Source organism: Martes martes (genome assembly GCF_963455335.1).
Source record: "Martes martes genome assembly, chromosome: 15".
In the NCBI taxonomy this organism is placed as follows: domain Eukaryota; kingdom Metazoa; phylum Chordata; class Mammalia; order Carnivora; family Mustelidae; genus Martes; species Martes martes.
In genome coordinates this window covers 24355078-24378113 of record NC_137903.1, presented here as the reverse complement: position 1 = coordinate 24378113, position 23036 = coordinate 24355078, and the positions used below count along the sequence as shown (strand labels likewise).

General features: G+C 49.1%; 1 protein-coding gene across 2 annotated transcripts in view; it reads left to right on the top strand.

Annotated features, from left to right (window-relative positions):
* The window catches only part of SRGAP2 (SLIT-ROBO Rho GTPase activating protein 2), a 226089-nt gene that overhangs the window by 184987 nt on the left and 18066 nt on the right, over positions 1-23036 (top strand). For both annotated transcript variants that reach the window (XM_080823944.1, XM_080823943.1), the window contains exons 12-16: positions 1458-1482; positions 8381-8441; positions 14635-14712; positions 15596-15730; positions 17702-17807. In XM_080823944.1, coding sequence (XP_080680070.1) covers positions 1458-1482; positions 8381-8441; positions 14635-14712; positions 15596-15730; positions 17702-17807 — 405 coding nt within the window. The remainder of the gene's footprint in view (positions 1-1457; positions 1483-8380; positions 8442-14634; positions 14713-15595; positions 15731-17701; positions 17808-23036) is intronic.

Sequence of the window (23036 nt, the reverse complement as noted above, 5' to 3'; positions counted from 1 at the left end):
GAAAAGAAGTGTTTGGCTCTGGAGGAACCTGGTAACCTACCCTTAGCTGCTGGATTTCAGCATGTGGTTTGGGGAAGTCTCTGACCCAGAGAAGGAAGATCAGAAGATAGCATTTGACCCGAGATTTTCTGCGTGGAAAAGATGACAGCCCCTCACTGTTGCTGGATAAAGAAATACTACTTTGCACTGGCTTGCCAGACAGCATTGGTAGAAATCCTTGCCTGATGTACAAGTATGCAGCCCTCCCAGTCTTTCCCCACCTTCCCCTCCCTCCCCGACCCCAGCCAAATATTTTCCCTCCCAGTCATGTAGCTGCTCTGAGAAAACTCGTGAGCTGGCGGAGAGTAAGGCATTCATCCCGCCAACGGTTCTCCGATGCCTAAAAATGTGCTGATTTAACTGGGGAGAGAGCTTTAATGGGCTGGACTCCTGAGAGACCCTGGGTTAGCCCATTATATCAACCACTTATATCTGCCAACACACACACAATAATCATGAGGCCATTTACAATTATAGGCTCATTATTTAGAAATAGCTTCATTTGGCTTTCACCGTTTTGTCATTGTGGATTATAGTAAAGATCCCATTAATATACCAGTCTTGTTGACTAGAGGGAACCAGGATAATGGAATCCCATGGAATGAATATCGTCTTGGTGATAGAGTCTTAATGTAAGTTCACCTGAAGCCCCATATCTGGGAAAGGCTCTGTGGGAGTGAAAAAAAGCTGAGTTGAATTTCCTTATGGTGGGTGACCGTGGGCTGCTCCTTTCCCTCCTTCGAACTCCAGTTTCCTCATCTATGAGACAAGAAAGAGCATTCCCACTAGATCCGAGGAGCTCTCGGATTCCAAAGAGGTTCCTCAGGAGCGGCCTGGCAGAAGCGGCGGAGGGAGCCCAGCAGCCAGGCTCTGGGCCTTCATGTCACCAAAGACGGGGCTGCGCTGCTGTCCTTGCTTGGGGGGATTGTGTCTGAGTCTCAGTCCCTCGGAGAAGAGGTGTCTAAGGTTCCCTGAAGCTTTGCAAGACAATCACACAAAGGATTGCCAGGGTTCCTTCCAGTCTGCTGCTCTGTCCTTGAAACTCTAGGAAAATTGCTCCCTAAGGATTTCCAAGAGAAAGAAAACTGTAGCTTCCTTTGGTGTTTTCTCGGGTCTCCTGCAAACAGAGACAATCTTACTGTCCAGTGCAGATACATGTTACTGCACATTGAACTAGTTCCTTCCTTGTCTGGTTTTGAATGGTGGCAGGTAGTAAGTACAGAGACCTCTGTTCTGAAGGAGCCTTATTGGGCTTAATTTGGAAAGTAACTCGGTAAGTCTCTTAGCTGGTTCTGGGACGGAGCTGAATAATTCTGCTTGCTTCATTAATTAACACACAGATTGTTTTTAATCCTGTTTTCTCTTTTTTCTCCCTGGCGCGGGTCCGGTCCTCTCTGATTTGGCGGGGTCGACCACAGGCGTAGCTCTACTGTGAGGAAGCAGGTAAGGGCCCAGCAAGAACCAGGCTGGTCGGGTGTTATGATCACATCCCATAGGTGTTTATGGAACCCTGCTGTGGGCAGGACAGACACTTTCCTGACTTCTTGCCTGCGTTTGGAAGATCCCATTCAGTCAGAGTACGTTTAACAGTACAGCGACTTCATTGATATAGCCGGCTCAGCTGGATGGAGTCTTCCTGACTTATTCCTCCCTCTCTAGTCATGCCCCCTCCTCCTCCTCCTTGCTGGAGATTTGGTTTGACTTAGCAGATCGTGCCAGACCTGCCCATGGTGTCGCTTCTCTAGGACACCGTGAAAGGGGCCTCACACTTTATAGTTAAGTTCCAAATGTGAGTAGCTCCCAGCAGCTGGTCACCTAGGCCAGACACCTACACCGGATGGCTGTAGGTGTGCAGGTTTCTTTTTTTTTTTTATATTGGAGTTGTGATCATCCTGGTTGCATCTCTTAGACATGCTAAAAATGTGAAGCTAAATCTGGCCGGAGAATGATTGGCCACCTGAGGCTCAGCTCTGTGCTTTTGCGCGTGATCTTCGGTGTCGTACTAAAACCTGACGCTGGTCAGCCAGCTCTCGTTGCCGATCTCAGGGCAGGATCTTGGAAGGCAGGGCCAGTAGTGCACATCAGTGGATAGTCTAAACAGTACTTGTGACTGTGCAAAAGAAAAAAAAATTAATTAGTGTTTTTTTGCAGCAGCAAATTTTACTTCCTAATTATATTTTATCGCAAATACTGAAATGATTTTGGGTTCCCTAAGCTCACACCATTTATGTAGCAGGCCGTTAGCAGGGAGGAGGGGGAGAGCGCTCCGCAATGTCTTTTGTGTCTGCTGGGGGCAGGGGAGAACCGATCCAGGCTTTAAAAAATCGTTGTGGGTAATTCACAGTGGCTGTAGCCACAGGGAGATAATCGAATGTAGAGGGCACATGGTTTCTGTTGTGTCAGCAGCCCCAGTAGCATCTTCAGCCCCTGTGATGGCTCCACCAGCTGGGCCCTCCCGCCAGATACTCGGATGGCAGAGCTCTCCCTTGTCCTAGCTTTGCTGTCACTGTTTTTTCCGCGTCCCTGCTTTGGATTTCATCGTAGTGATACAATTATACATTTTAAAATTTATAATTAAATATAATTATGTATAAATGTAATCAGATATCATTATACATTTTTTAGTTTATACAAATTTCATTGCATCTTTTCTTCCTCTGGTTCCTCTATTTCTTTCTTCTGCCCCTTCTCCCATCAACTAGAGAAGAATGGGGGCACCAGGGTGGCTCAGTTGGCTAAGGGTCCGACTCAGGTCAGGCTCACGAGATGGAGCCCCACGTTGGGGTCCACGCTCAGCTTGGAGTCTGCTTGAGATCCTCTCCCTCTCCCTCTTTTCCCACCTCCCTGCTCACACACTCTCTCTCAAATACATAAATAAATAAAATCTTAAAAAAAAAAAAACAGAGAAGAATGGAGTGCCTTCCAAGGATGATCTGTTGCATTTAAAACTAATAGATGGACAGGTGCCTGGGTGGCTCAGTCAGTTGAGTGCCCGCCTCTTGGTTTCAGCTCAAGTCATGATCTGAGCACTGTGGAATTGAGCCCCGCATCAGGCTCCATGCTGAGCAGGGAGTCTGCTTAAAGATTCTCTCTCCCTCTCCCTTTGCCCCTCCCCCCCACTTGCACACATGCACGCATACTAGCATGCACTCTTTCTTTCTCTAAAACAAATAAATAAATCTCAAAAAAAAAATAAAATTAAATTAATAGGTGGATATTTTAAAGAGGGAGCCAGCTTTTTTCCCTTCAACACCAAGGATAGGGCTGAACTTAGCATTTGTTCGTTTCAGTTCCTGGGCTGAAACTGGGCATCCTGCATCTGGCTGAAACAGAGGTACGAGGTGCGGGGGCCTCCCAGCCTCCACTGTGGCCGTGGACATGTGGGAGACCACGGTTTGGCGGGCAGTAGGCGGCCCTGGCCAGACACGCTGTCAGAGGGGAGCAGTGCCCATCTCACGCCATCCTGCCACGTCTACACAGTGGCAGGTGGAGCATATGTGCCTGGCGCTAGATTTGCGTAAGAGCTCCAGGGTACACCCAAACCCCAATCAAATAAAGACCTGTTTCCATTCTGCTGCCCCAGTTTCTCTCCAGCAGCTAAGATCTTTTTTTTTAAATTTATTTTATTATTTTTTAATGAACATATAATGTAGTATTTGTTTCAGGGTACAGGTCTGTGAACCATCAGTCTTACACAATTCACAGCACTCAGCATAGCACACACCCTCCCCAGTGTCCATCCCCCAGCCACCCCATCCCTCCCACGCCAGCAGCAGCTCAGATCTAATGGTGGGTCGGTAAAGAGTTTTTCTACACTAGGCAGGCAGGTAAATAGTCGTCTGGAAGATGAGCAATCTTGTATAAGGAAATAAATAATTGTTTGGTTTTTTATGGCAAATCAGCCAAACAAGATGAAGAATCTGGTAGCTTTTGAGCATCCCTCATGGGTTCCAGTTTTGACCCTAGCAAAGCCTGGGTTCAGACCACCCAGCCTGTTCTGTCTCGGCTGCCTCTTCTCAGCTTTCCCTGCTACCCTCCAGCCCAGCATTTTCTCTTTCCCATTACTTCTGCCTCTTCCTTGTCATCTTTCTCCATTTCTCTAAAGGTAGGTGCGCTCCCAAGGTTTGATGCCCTTTTGACTTTCCTCCATATTCTTTCCCTTCTCGCTTCATTCCCTTAGAGGAACTTTCCTCTCCTAACTCAAGTGTCCGTTGCTCTGAGTCTTTGGATCGAATGTCGAACTGATCGGCTGGACATCAGCTTGGGAACTGAAATAGCGCCTCCTCCCCTGAGCATCCGTCTCACCTGCCCCCGCCCCATTCTAACTCCCTTAGCACATCCCCTAACTTCTCTGTTTCTCCTAATGGTGGGGGGCGGGGGGGCTCTGTTCCTCACGTCCCCAAAGCCCTGAGTATTGTCTTTTATGCCTCTTTCTTTCCCATCACCAACATCTAATCGGTCATGTAGACTTGTATTTTCTTCCCTGGTAAAATGGAAATCTAAGAAATGTAATAGAGATCAGTACCCAGCAAAAATCCTAACTCTCTCCCTCAGGAGAAATTATGCCAAACCATAGTTTATTTAGGCACCATCTGGCCACATTCCTGATTGTTCTCTCCCGCAAATCACAGGACCCCTGCTTTACTATCTTTTCCAAGTGATGCCTGCTACCTTTCTCCCTCTGCCTTTGGTTGAAATGACCCTTAATCTGGTCCAGTGGAGATTTGGCCCAGTTGTCCCTAAAGGCCCCTTCCAGCCCTAGGATTATACCACCAAATATATCACAAACTGAAGAATTAAACTGATACAGATTCTAACATTGGAGAAGGGAAGGGCAGAGGAAGAAGGGGAGAGACAGACACTGGAAGAGAGCACACACGGGGCCAGAATCAGTGGTGTGCAGAATCAGTGGTGAAGGGAGGGTCTTTGTGGCCCCACAGGAGCACATAGGCACATCCTGGGGAAATGAATTCAGTCAGAGCTCAGAAGTATTACAAGGAGAGGGGTGGGCAGTAGGAGGGTCTGAGGCCTTCATGACATTGTCTGGTGTTTGCTCCCACTATAGACTCTGTCTTGGGCTCCCCTGGAACAGTGGAGACTAGGAAAGTACTGTTGTGTGGTGGGGCCGGTCTCTGGCCCACTCTTATCTGCCACCGATTGGCCCTCTGGGCTACTTGCGACGCACCGCCGGTAACCATGGACGGGCAGGCTCAGTGTCTTGCTCTCTACAACGCTGCGTGCTTCCCTTGACCGTCGATGCTCCATTTCCTGCAAGTCTAGGCAGCACTTGGCAGTCCCATAACTTGCTGAAGCCAGTAACCCATGAGCTTCCCAACCTACCTCTCTTTGGGTCTCTAAATACAAACCTGGGGCCAGAAAACCTTTACAAACCCTCATATCAGTAACCTCATTATCACTCTGACTACTCTTTAGAAATGAAAACTGTAATAACGGGACACCTGGGTGGTGCAGTCAGTTAAGCGTCTGTCTTCGGCTCAGGGTCCTGGGATCAAGCCCCACGTCGGGCTCCCTGCTCAGTGGGGAGTCTGCTTCTCCCTCTCCCTCTGCTTCTCTGCTCAGCTCATGCTCTCTTTCTGTCTCAAATAAATAAATAAACTCTAAAAAAAAAAAAAAGATAAGAAAAATGTAATAACAGTGTTTGTAACCATAAAAAAGACCTCCAAAAAATGGAGATGGATTGATTGGTTGATTGATTTTTAATGGTGGAACCCAGTTTCTTCATCAGAGTATGGAAGGGCTGACGAAGAGTCTTCCTCTCAGATCGCCCTGGGCTGACTGGTGGAAGTCAGGGGTGGCAGCAAGAGGGTAGGCACCAGCTGCTGTGGTGGGAAAGCTGGAGGAGGCAGCTGGGTTTGGGGGTCATGACGACGAGCGTTTGGGCCCTTGAGACCTTTCTGAGCCCAGCTCTACTTTGGCATCCTCACGCCTTCCTGTGGCAGCGTCCTGCAGTCCCAGTAAGCTTGGGAGTAAGAGGCCACACCACGCTTCTGGCAGCCTATTTCTTCATGAAATCCAGCTCCTTCCCTGATCTTGGCCAAATCCCAGGGCCACAGCTGAAAACTTGAGGATGTAGGCAAACCTGTGAAAGGGACAAAAGCCACAGGACCCATACCACTTGAGAACCAGTCTCTGTCCTGAACTTTTTATTTTTTATTTTTTTTTTAAGATTTTACTTTGCTGGGGTGGGGGCACCTGGGTGGCTCAGTCAGTTAAGTGTTTTACTCTGGACTCTGGCTGGGTGTGAAGCCTGCTTAGTATTATCTTTCTCTCTCTCTCTCTCTCCCCCCACTCCCTCTAAAAAAATTATAAAATAAAAAATAAAACAAAGATTTTATTTTTTTTTAAATAATCTCTATATCCAACGTGGGGCTTGAACCCAAACCCCAAGATCAAGAGTCACACTCTCCACCAATTGAATCAGCTAGGTGCCCCTGTCCTGAACTTCTACAGCCCTTTTTAGCTAGGTTTAGGGCCCTTTGTTTGATGCCTTTCTTCCCCATAGCTGAATTGTTTGGTGTTTAGCTGTATTATAAAGCCCTGCTGGCTTTTAGTAATGCTTGGTATGCATATCGGGTAATGTTTGCTGAGCTCCAGGGATGTGGGCTGGGTATACACACCTGACAGTGTTTGCTAAGCTCTTGGGGTATAGGCTAGGTAACAGCGAGATGTGCAGTCTCAGAGGGAGACTGCCTGTGTTTGATCCTGGCCCTGCCACTTACTGCCTGTGTCACTATAAGCAGCTGTTTCACCTTGCTAAGCCTTCATCTCCTCTTTTGTCCAATGAGAATAACAATACACACCCCATGGGACTGTTACCAGGACCAATCCATCTAAAGCCTCTAGTACATCACCCACCATCTCTATAAATTCCTCTGTAAATGGTAAGCACTAAGGTTCATGTGCCAGTAGGAAATACTACTCTCCTTACCACCCATCCCTCCCCAGCTGGCAGACATCAAATTGAGGCCCAAAGAAGTTAAGTAAGTGGCAGGGACATGTAGGAAAATGGCAGAGTAAAGGTTGATATCTGGGAGGCCTGCTTCTTAGTCTAGTACCAATTAGTTTCCACAATTTCTAAGAATTGGGTTTTTTTCTTTCTTACCTTTTATGCCAAGTAAACCCTATTTCTTTTTTTCAAAGATTTTATTTATTTATTTGACAGAGAGAGAGATCACAAGTAGGCAGAGAGGCAGGCAGAGAGAGGGGGAAGTAGGCTCCCTGCTGAGCAGAGAGCCCGATGCAGGGCTGCATCCCAGGACCCTGAGATCATGACCTGAGCCGAAGGCAGAGGCTTAACCCACTGAGCCACCCAGGCACCCCATAAACTCCATTTCTGATGTGCCCCTTGGTTCATTGTTATATCCTCAACTGAAACTAATTAGCACCTACCTTGTGAGAATATCATGGCCAATCGTGGAGAGCCAAGAATTGATGGGATCTGCCATGTGAAGCGTCAGCTATAGTGGTGGCAAATGCAAACAAGATATTCATACTCACACTATTAAGTCACCATCAGGGTTTTAAGAGCCAAGCACAAGGTGCTGAGATCCTGTAGACAGGGGACCTGATCTCATCTGGGAAGTCTGGGAAAGCATTCCTAAGAAAGTGATACTTGCACTGAGACACTAAGGGGTGGGATCCCAGGGTGAGGAGAGCATTCTGGAAGCAGGAGCAGCTCATGCAAAGCCATGGACAAAGAACTGATCTAAGGAATGGAAAGAAAGCCGGTGTGGCTGAAACAGAGAGACTAGAGGAAGAGCAGAAGGGGATGAAGCCGGAGGCAAAGGCAGGACCCTGGACACGCAGGGCTGGGTAAAGACACTAACGAGAGGTCTTTGAAAGAAGTTAGCCTAGAAAGTGCGCGATGGGCTGTGCGCGCTCTCAGAGATCACCCAGCCGCTATGTGAAGGAAGGATAACGTGGTTGGGAGGCCTGCAAGGGTGGGAATTGAGATTCTGTTGTACGGACCGGATTGCTAGCAGTAGAGATGGAGAGAAGGAAGTGGATTTGAGCGGTATTTAGGAGGCAGACTTGACAGGACGTATTGATTAATGGATTTTGGGTGGCTGAGGGTGGGAAGCTGATTAGGGATGAAAGGTGGTCAGCCGCATTTAGGATGTGCTGAGTTTACGGCATCCGTGTGGCATTCCAAGGGGGTGGTCGTGGACGTGCTTTGGAACTTGGAGGACAGACCAGACGCTTCTTTGAGGACTGGCCGCTGATCAGTCGAGACGAGTCCTGCACGGTCTGGCCCATTTTCTCTGACGCCGGGCTGTGCTGTTTAAAGATTCTGATGTTATGTTTCTCTTTGGCTTTTCAGGATTCCAGCCAGGCAATTCCTCTGGTGGTAGAAAGTTGTATCCGGTTTATCAGCAGACACGGTAAGCAGGATTACAGTCTTGCCCATATTTGTGCAGACTGGGGAAGAACTTCCAGGATCTTTGCTGAGTAAGAATAGTGATCGACTCTTCATCCTGACATGCTCAGAAACAGAATAAAAGTCTTACTGGTTCACGTTATATTTGTTACCTCAGAATGGCCACACCTAGACATTGAGAGAAAGGCTTCACATGTTTTGACCCCAAATGCCTCAGCCACTTACCACACTCCCTTTTCTAGCCTGAGAGTGACTTTTAAATTACAACCGTGATGTGAGTACAGCCAGTACGATGTGACCGTGGTTTCGCCATTACTCGCCGTCTTTGCGTGTGTCAGTCTCCCACCACACAGCCTGAGTCCTTATGTCACACTGGCTTTCTGCATTAGACTGTTCTGAGAACAACTCCTTTCATGATGTTGCACTGATTCCTAACATTCGGGTTTTGTTCTGGTTTGATCTCACTGGATACAACATCAGCTGGGGCTCGGTGAGGAGTGGTTGGTCTTCAAGTTGTGGCCAACAGATGAGAGTCTTTGGGGGCCTGGCTTGGATCACACTCTCTGCTCCTAGATGAAGCGGGATCTCATAAACTCCATTCCTCACCAGCTCCCAGGCTGTTTGCACAGAATTTAGCGATGGAGAGGAATCGCCAGAGAATCAAGCTTCTAATTGTCAAGAGCGTGTAGGAGGCACAGATATCTGAACGACAGTGTGAAGATTTCTAGGAACTGGACATCAGAAATTGGTCTTGGTTGCTGTCTTATCTGGTTATAGGAAGAGGGACAGAATGACCTTCTTGCAGCCAGAGAGGTACAGAGATGGTCGTTGGACTCCGTGCAGGGGTAGACATTTTCTCTCCCTTCCTCCCAGTAGGCTGACACATCGCTTGGGTTCATTTTTGGAATAGTAATTATTTTAGCACGCTTACAGCTTATCTCATTCTAATCAGCTACAATTTTTTCATCTTGTCCCTATTCGCCTGAAGTAACAGCATCATATATCAACAGTCAACAAATATTTATCAAGCCCCTGATCAGTGCTGGGCGTTGTGCATTGTGAAACGGGAAAACAAAAAACAGGGATTGTGCACTGTTTCTGCCTCTGTTTGATCTTATGATGCAGTTGGGAGAGAATAAATAAGCAGTGGGAGAGCTAAATAAAAAGAGATAAGCAGTAGCCATTCAGAATGGCAGTATAAGAAATTTTACAAGATAGTAATGATTAATGATCCAGCAATTGGCAAAGATAAGTCCTCCTGAGTTCTGGGGAGGAAAAATTATTTGTGTCTTAAGGACAATAGGAAGAAGAGAGTCTGAACTCCTGTCCTTTCTGCCGTGTAGTCTCTTCGGTCATCCAACAAATTTAGAGAGAGAAAGAGATTGCTCGTTGTGTGCCAAGAAAAAGTTCCTGCCTCTGTGAACCTTATATTCTACCGAAGGCCAGATAAATAGATGATCAGCTGGTCAGCTAATAAGTAAACACAGTAATGTACTGTATGTCTAGTGATGGTGAGTGTCCTGAAGAAAAACCGGGCAAAGAGCCAGAGAATGGACAGGGGACACGGTTCTAGGTGGGTTGGTCAGGGAAAGGCCCTAAGGTCACTTCGGAGGGTGACATCAGAGTAGAGTCCTGAAAAAAAGTGAGGAAGTGAGCCACGTGGTATCTGGGAAGAGTGTTTCAGAGAGAGGGAGCATCAAGTGTAGAGATCTTTGGCAAATGCGGGGGCTGGCATGCAGGAGGCCCGGGAGGCCAGAGCAGAGAGAGAGGAGAAGGGAGGGGCAGCAGACCAAGCCAGAGGCCAGACTCCTAGGGCTTCCTCACCTAAGGGAAGTGTTTCAATTTTATTCTGAGTGAGGTGGGAAGCTCCTGGAGAATTCTGAACAGAGAGAGCTCTTTAAAAAGAGCTGCTGGGGTGCCTGGTGGCTCCGTGGGTTAAGCCTCTGCCTTGGGCTCAGGTCATGATCTCAGGGTCCTGGGATCGAGTCCCGCATCAGGCTCTCTGCTGAGCGGGGAGCCTGCTTCCCCCTCTGTCTCTGCCTACTTGTGATCTCTCTCTGTCAAATAAATAAATAAAATCTTTAAAAAAAAAAAAAAAGCTGCTGGATGGAGACAAGGCCATGGGAGGAAAGAGGGGGCTGCAGCTGCCTCGGGAAGACACAACATGACTGTGGCCAGGCCCAGAGGGGTAGCTCTGGAGGAGCCGAGAAGGGGACGCTTCCAGATCCTATGGCTCGAACGGTTCCATCTCTGCCCCGCATGCAGTACATGCGGGGACATTTCCATGATTGGCTCTAGGGAAACAGGTGTGCTCCCATGTTGCTGGTGGAACTGCAGACTGGTACAACCCTTCCGGAGGGGAATCTGGGATACCTAACAGAACTGTGGATGCATTTATCTTCTGATCCAGCGGTCCTTGTAGGAATTTACTCTGAAGATGCACCTCCGACACTATAAAGATCCATATGCTTGAGGTGATTTGTTGCAACTTCATTTGTAGAAAATATAAAGAACAACCTCAGTACCGTCACAAAGAAGAGTGGTTACATCAGCTGGACTATACCTGAATACGAGGCAGTTAGGAAAAAATAATGAGCATGATCTCCATGAAATTTCGTGGAGGGATTTCCGGAACATGTTATCAAGCAAAAAAAAAAAAAAAAAAAAAAGCAAAGTGGGAAAGAATATCTAGAGCATGCTGCCTTTAATGTAGAAAGAAGAAGATATAAGAATGCACATGTGTCTTCTCACTTTGGCAAGAAGAAATGCAGGAAGGATGAGTCTGGAAACGAATACTCGATTGTTCATCCGCAGGACACGGGTGCAAGACGGGATACAAAGGAAGGGGGGCGGTGGGAGTGGGAGGGAAGTGACATTTCTCTGGACATTGTTTTTTGTGTAATTGTGATGTTTAGAACTGCATTCGTGTTTCCCGTATTTGAGACACAGATACACAGATAAATAAAGCAAGGATGTGGGTAAAACCCCAAGTGGAAAACAAAGAGTAACAAATAAACCCAACTGCAGGACAAATGAATAGTATAGCCACACTGAGGAGAGGAGGAAGCAAGAAATCAAAGTAACTTTTGAAAGCAGTGTTGTGATACTCTGCTGTAAGTCTAAAGACAAAAAGAGCTGTAAACGGATTTAAAAAAAATTTTTTTTAAGATTTTTTATTTATTTGACAGAGATCACAAGTAGGCAGAAAGGCAGGCGGGGGTCGGGGGAAGCAGGCTCCCCGCTGAGCAGGAGCCTGATGCGGGGCTCAATCCCAGGACCCTGGGATCATGACCTGACCCAAAGGCAGAGGCTTTAACCCACTGAGCCACCCAGGTGCCCCTGTAAACAGATTTTTTATCACAAGAATATGTGCTATCAATTCTGAAGCCATCTTATGTGTATTCTAGACTGAACAGATAGATAAACATATTGTTGATTTAAAGAAAAAAAAAAGCCCTCATACATAGTAGGTGTTCAAAAAACCTTTGTTCAGCTAAATTGAACTTTTCCCCCAAATAGGGACTCAGGGAATTCCTGAAATCCCTATAAGTCAGGGTTAAAAATTGTTGTACACATGCATGCAGTGGAGATAGGTTCCATAACTCGGTTCCAAAAGGGTTTGTGACCCACCAGCGGCTGGAATGTGTCCATCTTTACTCTTCGTGTTCCCTGGGAGGTAGATGTTATTGTTAATGTTCCCATTGTGGAGACGGGAAAGCTGAGGCTGAGCGGTAGATGATGGGGCAGGGTGACCCAGGAAGACTTAAAGGAGAGGGCTGCGGGGAATGACAGACTGAAGCAGGAGGGGAAGACCCCGCCTATCTTATGCGGAAGGGAGTCAAGTCCCGTGAGGTGGTATTAGAACAACCATTTCAAGAGTTGTGTCTTAGAGCACCTACGGCAGCAGCCGGGGCCAGGGCAGAAGGGAAGGTTTCGTGCCACTTCCGAGTAACTTAGCCGCGTCCGACTGGTTTTGTGCTTTACGGTAGCGTGCGTGAAGAGCAGATCCAAAACATCGCGATGTGTCAGGTTAGTCACGTGGGGCCTTCCCTGCGTTCTAATAAAATGGCCGCGCTTTTCCCCTTTACTTCTGCAACCCAACCGTTTATCAGTGCTCCTACTCTCAGAGTCGTTAGATTAGACACTAAAGATTCTGTCTGCTGAGGAGTGCCTGGGTGGCTCAGTGGTTGAAGCCTCTGCCTTCAGCTCAGGTCATGATCTCAGGGCCCTGGGGATCGAGCCCCACACCGGGCTCTCTGCTCGGCAGGGAGCCTGCTTCCCTCTCTCTCTCTGCCTATTTGTAATCTCTCTCTCTCTCTGTCAAATAAATAAATAAAATCTTAAAAAAAAAAAAATCCTGTCTGCTGAGCAGGAACATCATGATCCTTCTGAAGCGTAGGTTCTCAAAGAGAAATGGCGAGCACCAGCCCGAGGGGGTCCCAGTGTGTCTTGAGCCTGCTGCCTGACTTCCAGTCAGCTCTCCTCTGATCGCTTCCCATCCTGGGCCCGTGGGCTGAGGTGGCTTTTCGTTAATGGTCTAATCTACTGTAAAGGACTGATGCGATCCTTTCTCAGCAAACTGTTGGCTTCCCCAAGGACACTGAGTAGGCTGGTCCCTGAGATGACATTTCCTTAGACTGCTGTGTTTTTGACAAGTAACAGGGGACGTGACTGTTTCTGTCAGAACACTTGCTGTTTGCATTCTGTGTTTAAATGACATTATTTGGCTGTTACATCCCATTGGTAACTAATACGGTATTATTACATTGGTACTAATGGGGTTTTAACGTTGCCTGCCATTCTCTGAGGAATATTCTGGAGATTCCCTTAGAGGAGCAGACAACTTAAGTCCTATTACAAGCCAGGTAATTAAATTCCCCCTGCTTGCTTCTTAATACTGCTTCAATTGGATTCAAGATTGTAGTCCTGGTCTGCGTGATTTACCTTCTCCATTAGACCTTTGAGAATCCAGTCACCCCCTTACCAAGAGCATAGCCCGAAGACAGTGGGCAGTTCTATTTTCTTAAAAAGTAATTTGTTTGAGATTTCCCTGATAGGTCAAAGTTTTTGACGAATCACACCATTACAGAGGAACTTGGACAAGATGCCCAAGACAGGGACACAGGGATCCTGAGAAAGGCTGGCAAGCCTGATGTGGCTACAGATGCTAGTTCAGTCTGACACCTGGGCCAGCACTAACAGCATGTTTCCTGGATCTCCTGCTACCTCTGCGGCTCCCAATATGGGGTTGTGAGCCATATCCGTGTTCAGACTAACAAGCAGGTTCCTGCCCTCTCTGTACTTTGCCTCTGGCAGGCCCCACAAGTCTGGTGTCGAGACTTGCAAACAGAAGGCCTGGGCTGATCTCCTGGCTCTTGTTCTTGTCACCTCTATAACCCAAGGCTGGTCAGCACCCATCACTTCCTTTAGCTGGGAAATGGATGTGCTGGTGACCCCTCCCTTAATAGCTGTTGTGAGAACCAGTGGATTTATTTCTATGAAAGCATTTCTTAGCGGCAGTCACTGCACATGCATTGTATTTTTACGATTGTTTGTACTTTAACAAAACCCAAAGGGACTAGGTTTTCCCGCCCATTATCAAACCTCGACATCCAGGACCATTTTGGGACGCAGGCTGCAGTCAAGGACCAGTGACTGGCACTTTTCCTTTTCCTGTCTTTTCTCTCTTGCCTTTTTCCTGTCCTCTCTCTTTCCTAAGGATTCAAAACATTGTGCCCTGGAAAGAGCCAAACGGTATTCGAAAAGCCAAAGCAATCACTGGGTCTCAGACCCGGGTCTCCTCCGATGGTATCTGATGGCCGGCCTGCCGTGCCCCTACTACCCGTTCCCAGCCCCGGGTGACCAGGTGCCAGGGGTCACCCCGTCACTTTACAGATGGGAACAGAGAGGCAAAGGCAGGGGAAGGAACCAGCTTCCTAGTCTTCCTCAGAATCGGAAGTGGAGCCGGGTATAGACCTCTTTCCCCTTAAGTCTCTGACTCAGTGCTTTCTTATGCCTCCTGTCCGTTCTGGTGACTTCTCCAGCATCCCTGCACCTGCTTTCTCCTTCGGCCTGAAGAAGAGAGATGGGTGCTTACCTGCACACTGGCTGGAGGACACAGACATTCCGCGAAGCTTGGAGCTGTGCTTGTGACTTGGTTTCTTCTTCTCCTTGATCACTTTTCCTTGTCTTTCCAGGACTACAGCATGAAGGAATTTTCCGGGTGTCGGGATCCCAGGTGGAAGTGAATGACATCAAAAATGCCTTTGAGAGAGGTAAGGAAACAGGCTTGGAGATCAGACCAGATGTGTGCCAGCCTCGGGGGCTAGTGGCTGCACCCATTCCCTGCTAAGAAGTACCCAGAGGATAGCAAGCCTCTCTTCCCCCTGACACCTTCTCCCTTGTAGACAGTCCTCCCCAAGTCCTCCTCGGCCCCATTCATCCTACCTCTCTCCTGCGGATGATCTGCCGAGACCCAAGAAGTTAACTAGGATACTGGGCGGTTTATGGCTTCATCCAGAACCCTCGGTGGCAGTTAATATCAAGGCTAATGCGCCTGTTCATCGTAGCCCATTTATTATCTTGTGGGCTATTAAGGTAATGGGCAAGCTTTGGCAATTTCCGTCACTGTAATGGATATATATAGTTTCAATTTGAGGTTGGTCCTGTCATTAAATCTAATTACATCTGATATGAAATTTTCCATAGGGAGCTCCAGTGTGATTGTTCTCCTGTAAGTAGGTGTCCTTTGTTGCGAGCGAGGAGGAGTGAGAGCCAGTCAGAGGGGTGAGCCTCCTTGGCCTCATTTTCCTCCCCCAGAGGCTCAGTCCCAGCCTGGCTTCATGATTCTTGTGAAAGGGCCGGTTGCAGTGGCCCATTCCGGCCCCAAGGGAATATCCCTGAGCTGGTCTAGCAGAAGCGAATTTATCCTAGTGGACTCTTGTGCCCTCCTCTAGCCGTGGGGACCCTGGGTCTAAGTAGTCTTGGCTTTATCTAGTCTCTGGTCCGCCCTACTTATGGCCACCATGCTGGGCAGAGAGCTGATGGACTCTGATGAGGACTGGGACAGGTCACCCCTTCCCCACCACTTCTGCTTTGTGCCATGTGTTTTTACCTCTCTCACTCTCTTTCCTTTTTTGGGGGGCTGCTTATCCTCAGGAGAGGACCCCCTGGCTGGAGACCAGAATGACCACGACATGGACTCCATTGCTGGCGTCCTAAAGCTTTACTTCCGGGGCCTAGAACATCCTCTGTTCCCCAAGGACATCTTCCACGACCTGATGGCTTGTGTCAGTAAGTACATCCTGGCCTCAGCCGGGCTTTGGCAAGGACGCCTTGTCACGACAGATAAGAAATGTCCGTGGGGTCTTTTTTCCCCCCATAAGCTTCTCAATAATATTTTTCTTTTTCCTTTTTCTCTGTTAAGTTTCTCCTCCTCGTCCTCTGTCCTGCACCCCTGGTGGGAGGGAAGAAAGATGGCTTTTCCGTAAGAGTCTAGGACCACAAGTCAGAACTCCCGGCTTTTTCTTTCTGATTCGCCTTAAACTCCTTGCTTTGCTGGGCTTTATTTTTCTCCACTAAAATATATTTCTATTCATATATGAGACACAGTGCTTTTCAGCTATTGGGAGCTCATGCATTAGTGCCTATGCTTTTTATGATATAAAGGGGAAATAGTTTCTGCTTTGTTGCTTTATTTCTTTTATAATTAAGGCTCAAATGAATCTTTTATAAGATTGATTGATTTTTAAGTGGAGGGGGCGGGGCAGAGGGCGATTGAGAATTGTAAGCAGGCTCCACACCCTACAACCCTGAGATCATGACCTGAGCCAAAATCCAGAGTCAGACCCCGAACCAACTGAGCCACCCAGGTGCCCCTGCTTGTTGGTTTAAACGTGATGTGCCTTACCTGCTAGATGTGGTAATAATGTGTTCTTTTAGGAATAAGAGCCCTCTATGCATTTAAATGTTGCAATATGATGTTTTCCTAGAAAGAGATATAGTCTCTACTTTATCCTTATGGGTTCCTGCCTTTTACTCTCAAATCTGGGACTTGAAAAACTATGCTTAGCCCTGTATTTTAGCTGATTATCCTGAAATGTCCTCTCTTTTGTTTTCCATGGAAAACAATGCATGGAAATTTAGATTAATATCAGGTCATCCTGGAAGTAGACCCCACTGGAATGAGGGCTCCAGAGGTTGGAGAAGGCAGTGACTTTGAAATGGGGGAAACAGTCTTCTTCCCAGATACACCAGGGTCTTCATGGCCCCCAAGTCTCCAGCTGGCCTCAGTGTGTGCCCTGAGCATTGTCCCACTCTGCTGTTGTAAGAGAGAAAGGCGCCAGGGCATTCAGTAAGCTCTCTTGTTCTATTTGTCGACCCACTCTTTGTGGAACTCTAGTGGAAATCAGTTCTGTGCCTATTAAATATAGGCACCCCTCCTGTCTCCACATCTTGTTCTAGGACTGAGCTTAGATGTCTTCTGTGGACTGGGGCTACCAAGACAGTTCAAGATACCTTGGCTGCCCAGTTCTCCCCTTGAGATGTGCTCCTGATCTACTGCTTTCCACTTCTTTTTCACAGAAAGGCACTCTTAGAAAATAAAATAACAGTATCCACGTAGCCCCCTGGTGGGGAGGCTGGCCGTGATGGAGGCCACCAGCCTAGGGCCTCACCTGTAACTGGTCTGTGCACAGCACAAGAAACAGGAAACCTCGGGTCTTCTTCCCCAGATATCATGACTTATACAGGGATCTGCCTTCTCTGGCCTCTGGCCACTTTCCACCCAATCCCCCTGCAGATCAGAGAGGGGGGAGATAAGCCAGACCTGTCCGGAGGATGAGATGATGCATATGTAGAGTGGGCGGGACGGGAGCTACACAGCCTGTCTCCCTCTGCACGCTCGTCGATCCTCCAAGGCTGGAGGTCAAGTCTGGGGTCATAGCGGTTTGGGGACAGTTCCTTGTCTGTGGTTGCTTTAATAAGAGAGCAGCAGGTGCTTGGGGAATATCCCCAACCCCTTCTGAGCCCAGGGAGCATAGCCCTTCAGTTCTGCATCAGGACGCGTCTGGAGCCCAGCAGGTGCCCTGTGGCAGCAGTCCTGCCCCAAGGAGCCATGGGGATGGAACTCCCTACATGGCACACCAGTGCCGCGTGGACGTGGCTGCTGTCTCTGCAGCACCTGCTGGTGGTCCCGGCCCTCACGCCGTTACTCCGAGGGATCTCAGTTGCGATGGACAATAATGCATGGCTGTCTTCTTTCAGCGATGGACAACCTGCAGGAGAGAGCTCTGCACATCCGGAAAGTTCTCCTGGTCCTGCCCAAAACCACTCTGATTATCATGAGATACCTCTTTGCCTTCCTCAATCAGTGAGTAGACTTCCCATGAACGATGGGATCAGGCCTAGGCTTCGGCCCCGGAAGCTTACCTGTAGGGCTGTGTCAGTTCCCCCGGCCCCGTGCATGTTTGTGGGGCACCGACAGAGTGCTGGGCCCAGTTGTAGGCTGTGCGAGTACATTGCAAAACAAGAGACAAGAGCCCTGATACCATTAAACTCCCATGCCAGGGTAGGAGACAGACAGATAACGGATATGTCAGGCGGGAAAGGGTGCTTAGATGAAGAATAAAGAAGCGTAAGTACGGAGATAGAAGGCGGGAGGGTCGGAATGGGGTGGGGGGGGAGAGGGAGAGCCGCTGTAGAGGGGAGGTCAGCAGAGGCCTCTCCAAGGAGACTGTGTGAGAGCAGCAGCCCAAGTGGAGTGACTGAAGGAGTCACCAAGGGTGTTAAAGACTGTCGAGCCCCGAGAGTCACGGTAGTGGTGGGTGTGGATTTGGGAAGCTACTGGAAGCTCTTGAGCAGGGCAGTGTGGTAAGATCTGATCTGTATATATTCTTTAAGCCCAACAACTTTGAGAAGTTACCATCGAGGTCTGTGAGGAGAAGCAGGGGCACCTATGCAGGGGTTAACTTGAGGTCTCAGCCACAGGCACCGGGGGCTTCAACAGGGGGACGGGGGGTGAGTCATGGGGGAGGGCGACGAAGTGGGGTTGGGTTTGGGGTCCATGTTGAGCACAGCACTGACAAGACTTCCTGATGGGGAGGCCGTAGAGTGTGAGGAAAGAGAAATTCTTCATGTTTGGCATGAGCAAGAGGGAACTAGTGACTCCATTATGGAGTTGGGGAAGAGACGAGGTATGGAGAACTGAATCGAGACAAGGCACCCATGTGGCCATGTTCATCTGAGGTGCCTGTCACACCTCCAAGGGGAATTTCTGACTGGGCAGTGGGACATAGGAATCTGACACTCGGATTAGACACTCAGATTAGAGATAAGAGTTCGGAGTGACGGTGTGCTGATGTTTTAGCTGGTTACCCAGGGAGCGAGCCTAGCTAGAAGAAAGGTCTGAGGGCCAGAGGGGCCCTGGGCTTGGATGGGGCATGGCTTCCTGTACGAGCAGTGTCCTTGCCAAGGGTGGGCGTTGGGTCCCCACAGGACAGCGAGGCAACAAGCAAGGACGGGTGGTGCTTGCCCCATGGGCAACGGGAGAGCCAGGTAAGGCCCTGGAGGTGTTTCCTTTCAGTCTGCTGAGTCTTAAAAACATTGAAACATTTAAATATTAGGGAATTTTACTTAAAAATACCTCAGTTTCTAGCTTCTCTTGAAAACCCCGTTAGACCTGTCACTGGTGGCCTCGCCTTCTGCAAGGGGGCCGTTCCGTGTGGAGTCAGGGCTGCTGCAGGGGGAGGCCGGCCCCCCACTCCCCATACCGAGGCTGACTCTGCTTGCCCTTTGTCATCACTCTTGCTTCATGGGCTTTCCTCTCGTGGAGAGACAGTTGTCTAGATCCATGAATCTGTCAAAAGAGAAAAACAAAAGAGAAAACAAAATTTCTTCATCTTCCTGGTCAGTTTGGCCTTTGCTTCCAAGGAAAACAAACTTGGTGGCCATCTCATGAGCGGGGCTTGCTTACAGTTCACGGACAGCCCGGCCCTCGGGGGGTCTGGGCTAGCAGCCCTGCGGGGGGCCTTGTCAGGGCACCCACACCGTCCTTCAGCCTGGCTGCAGCCTGTCTCCTCCACGTGGCCGTGTCTGCGCCTTCCCTTAGCTGAGCCCTGACTCAGCACCGCTGCCGCCCGTGCTCAGCAGCCCTCATGACCCACAGACGGTGTTCACATGCTGTGCCTTGTAGGCCCGTACTGACTCTTGAGCTAGTCAGCCCCTTGGGACTGCCAGTCCTTGTCTCCCCTCATTGACAGGCACCTGCCCACCAAAGGAGCCTGGTCTGGCCCCCCAGGGTGGGAGTGTGAAGAGGTCGGGGAGCAGACAGGTCCCAGGGCAGCTGCGTGCGGAAGCACAATGGCCTCACTCTCTTCCCTGCGTCTTCTTCCTGCTGAGTGAAGGTGGCGGAGCTCGCGGGATAGGAGGAGCGAGAGAGGGAGCCTCTGGCAGAGGTGGACATGGCGGCCACTATTATAGGAAGCATGGGAATTACACCAGTGTAACCATTACTTTTCTTTTGTTTTCCTTTTTTGTCTGGTTACAAAAAGGTGTATCTGCTCATCAAAGTATTTCATGGTAAAGATGCAGCATTATTAACCACAGTGTTTCCTAAAATAAAGGATGGAATGCAGGACACAGGTGCTAGAGAATACCACCTCTGTGGGAAGATGGCGGGTCCTAAGTTTACTCTTATCAACAGATGTGGCGACTGTTGACAGGTAGCTCCTGAGGGAGACTCTGATAGGCCCCGATTTCAGGACCGCTCTCCTTTGTTGTTCTGCGTCCTGGGGTGTGTGTACTTTATTTCTGACTACAGTCTTTCTCTTGGGTTGTACACCTCCTCAATTTCAAGGAGCCAGAGAACTAGTACGTGTATAAATGTGTGTGGGACTCCTTACACATGCAGCAGCGCTGTGCGGACTTGACCTGATTCCATACGTGTATGTAGCTAGTGTCCTCTGGAGTGCCCGGCCCACTGAATGAACCTGGGCCTGTCCAGCAGGCCTTGTTAATCATTAACATTATCTTTTCTAGCATCTGCGTTAACTACCTATTGCTGTGTAACAAATTACTCTAAAACTTAGCAACTTAAACCAAAAAACACTTTCTGGGGGTCAGGAATCCCCAGTGTAGGTACAGTGTTATGGGGGGCCTCTGGCTCTAGCTTTCTTGAGGCTGCTGTGAGGGTGTGAGGGCAGGGCCGTTGTCTCTCCTAATGGCTCCACTGGGGTGGCGTCCACTTTCCAAGCTCACTTGTGTGGTGCTGGCGGGATTCAGTTCCTCTCAGGTTGTTGGACCGAGGACCTTCCTTGCTGGCTGACTGTTGGCCAGAGGCCTTCGTCAGTTCTTCACCTTGTGGGCCTCACCACAGAGCTGTTCACAACATGGCAGCTGGCTTCCTTCCAAGCACGTGAGTGAGAGAACACCCAAGACAGAAAGCATAGTCCTTGGTAACCTAATCTCAGAAGTGACATCCCATGCCTTCTGCCATTTTCCATTCACCAGAAATGAGTCACTAAATCTAGCCCACACTTCAGAGGGAGAACATTACGCCAGGGTGTGAAAACCGGTAGGCAGGGACCATAGGGGTCATTTAGAGGCTGCCTACCACAGCCCGTGTGCTGCCCAGTGACTTTTTGGCCCCTGACAGTGTCCTTAGCTCCCCCTCACTGCAGCCGACTCTTTTTTGCCTTTTGAAACCTGCTTTCTTCAGATGTCAAACAATATAGTCTTCTAGGCTCTTGTTGGTCAAGTGAGGTCCACGGACCATCATTTGGGAGATGGTTAAAAATGCCGAGTCTCAGCCCCTCCCCGCTCAAAGACACATGAATCCAAATCTGTGTTTTAACCAGGTCCCCTGCTGAGTCTCATGCTCATGAAAGTCCGAGAAACACTGCTGTAGGCCCTCAAAGGCTCAGGTCCTCTTTTTCATCTGAATGAGAGAGTGAACCAGTGGTGCTTTTCGCCCTATTAAGGTGCCCCTGTGTCTCCAGAAAAGCTGAATCTTCCTCGAAATCTCACCAGTCTCCGGGTGCCTCCCTGTTTGGAAGGATTCTGGGCAGTTCTTCTGACTTTCACAAGGAGCATTTTGGCTTCCACACGCAGATGGACAAGTAGAGTTGTGGTTGGGGTGTCTTGGAGCGCCCACAGCTGCTCGTGGGCTTATCTATTCCCTTCTTTAACACATATTTATTAAGCATCCGCCACGGGCCAGGCCCTGTTCTCAGTGCTAGGCATCTAAGAGTGCACCAAACAGTCCAGCTGTCTCATGGAGTCCCTTCGGGGTTCATGTTCTATGAGAGAAGACAGACCAAACTTATGAGTACACATACCCTGTATCAGAGGAAGAGCGTTCTAGAGAAAATGAAGCAGGTCAGGGAACTGGCGAGTGCAGGGGACAGGGCGAGAGTTTGCTCTTTAAGAGACAGTGGTCAGCAGACACTTCCTGAGCAGGGGACTGTGGGCGGTGAGGTAGGAGGAGGACCTAGAAAGAATGATGTCCCAGAGACATGTTTGGAAGAGGGCGTGAAACCAGAGGTAAAGGGGATGACAGGCCTGCTGAGGAAAGGACTCAGAATCAGGTTAGCAGTGGGGAGAGCGCTGGTGACCCTAAGGAGTATTGTCCTGATGGAGTGGAAGGAGCCAGACCCAGATGGTGTCAGGTCAGGAGAGAAGGGGTGCTGCTGATGGATAAACCACATGTGGTAAGTTCCTACAGCAGACCTACCTGTCTGGCCCTACCGTGGCATGCTGCAGCGTGGACGCACCTGGAAAACATCCTCCTGGAGGAAAAAAGCCAGTCACAGAAGCCTGCGTGGGGCCAGGGTCCATTCATCTGCTGTGTCCGGAACAGGCAAATCAGCAACAGTGACAGCAGATCCGTGGAGCCAGGGACTTGGGGGAGGGGAGGATGGGGGGGGTGCGGTGGGGCGTGACTGCCAATGAACATGGGGTTTCCTTTCTCATGATGAAAGTGTCCTGGAACTAGACGGTGGTGATGGTTGCACAACATTGTGACAATGAACATGGGGTTTCCTTTCTCATGATGAAAGTGTCCTGGAACTAGACGGTGGTGATGGTTGCACAACATTGTGAATATGCTAAATGGTGCTGAATTAGACACTTTAAAATGGTGAAAATGGTTGATTTTATGGTATGTAGATTTTATCACAATAAAGTGGGGGAGGGGCAAGAGAGAGGATCTATGCATCTGCTCTGGCTGCCGTAGCAAAGTACCACAGACTAGGTGATTTCAACAACAGAAATTCATTTTCTCATGGTTCGGGAGTCTAGAAATCCAAGATTAAGGTGCCGGCAGGGGCAGTTTCTGCTGAGGAGTCCCTCCTTGGCTTGTAAGTGGCGGTCTTCCCTCTGCGTCCCCCTGTGGCTCTCCTCTGTGCACGGAGGGAGAGCTCTGGGGTCTTTTCCTTTTCCTATAAGGACAGCAGTCCTCTTGGCTTCAGCCCTCTCCCTTAGGATCTCATTTAACCTTAATTATCTCCTTAAAGGTGCTTTCTCCAAATGCAGTCCCATGGGAGGGGGGTGGGTGGGGCTTCATCATAGGAATCTGGGGAGGGGGCACGCAATTCAGTCCATA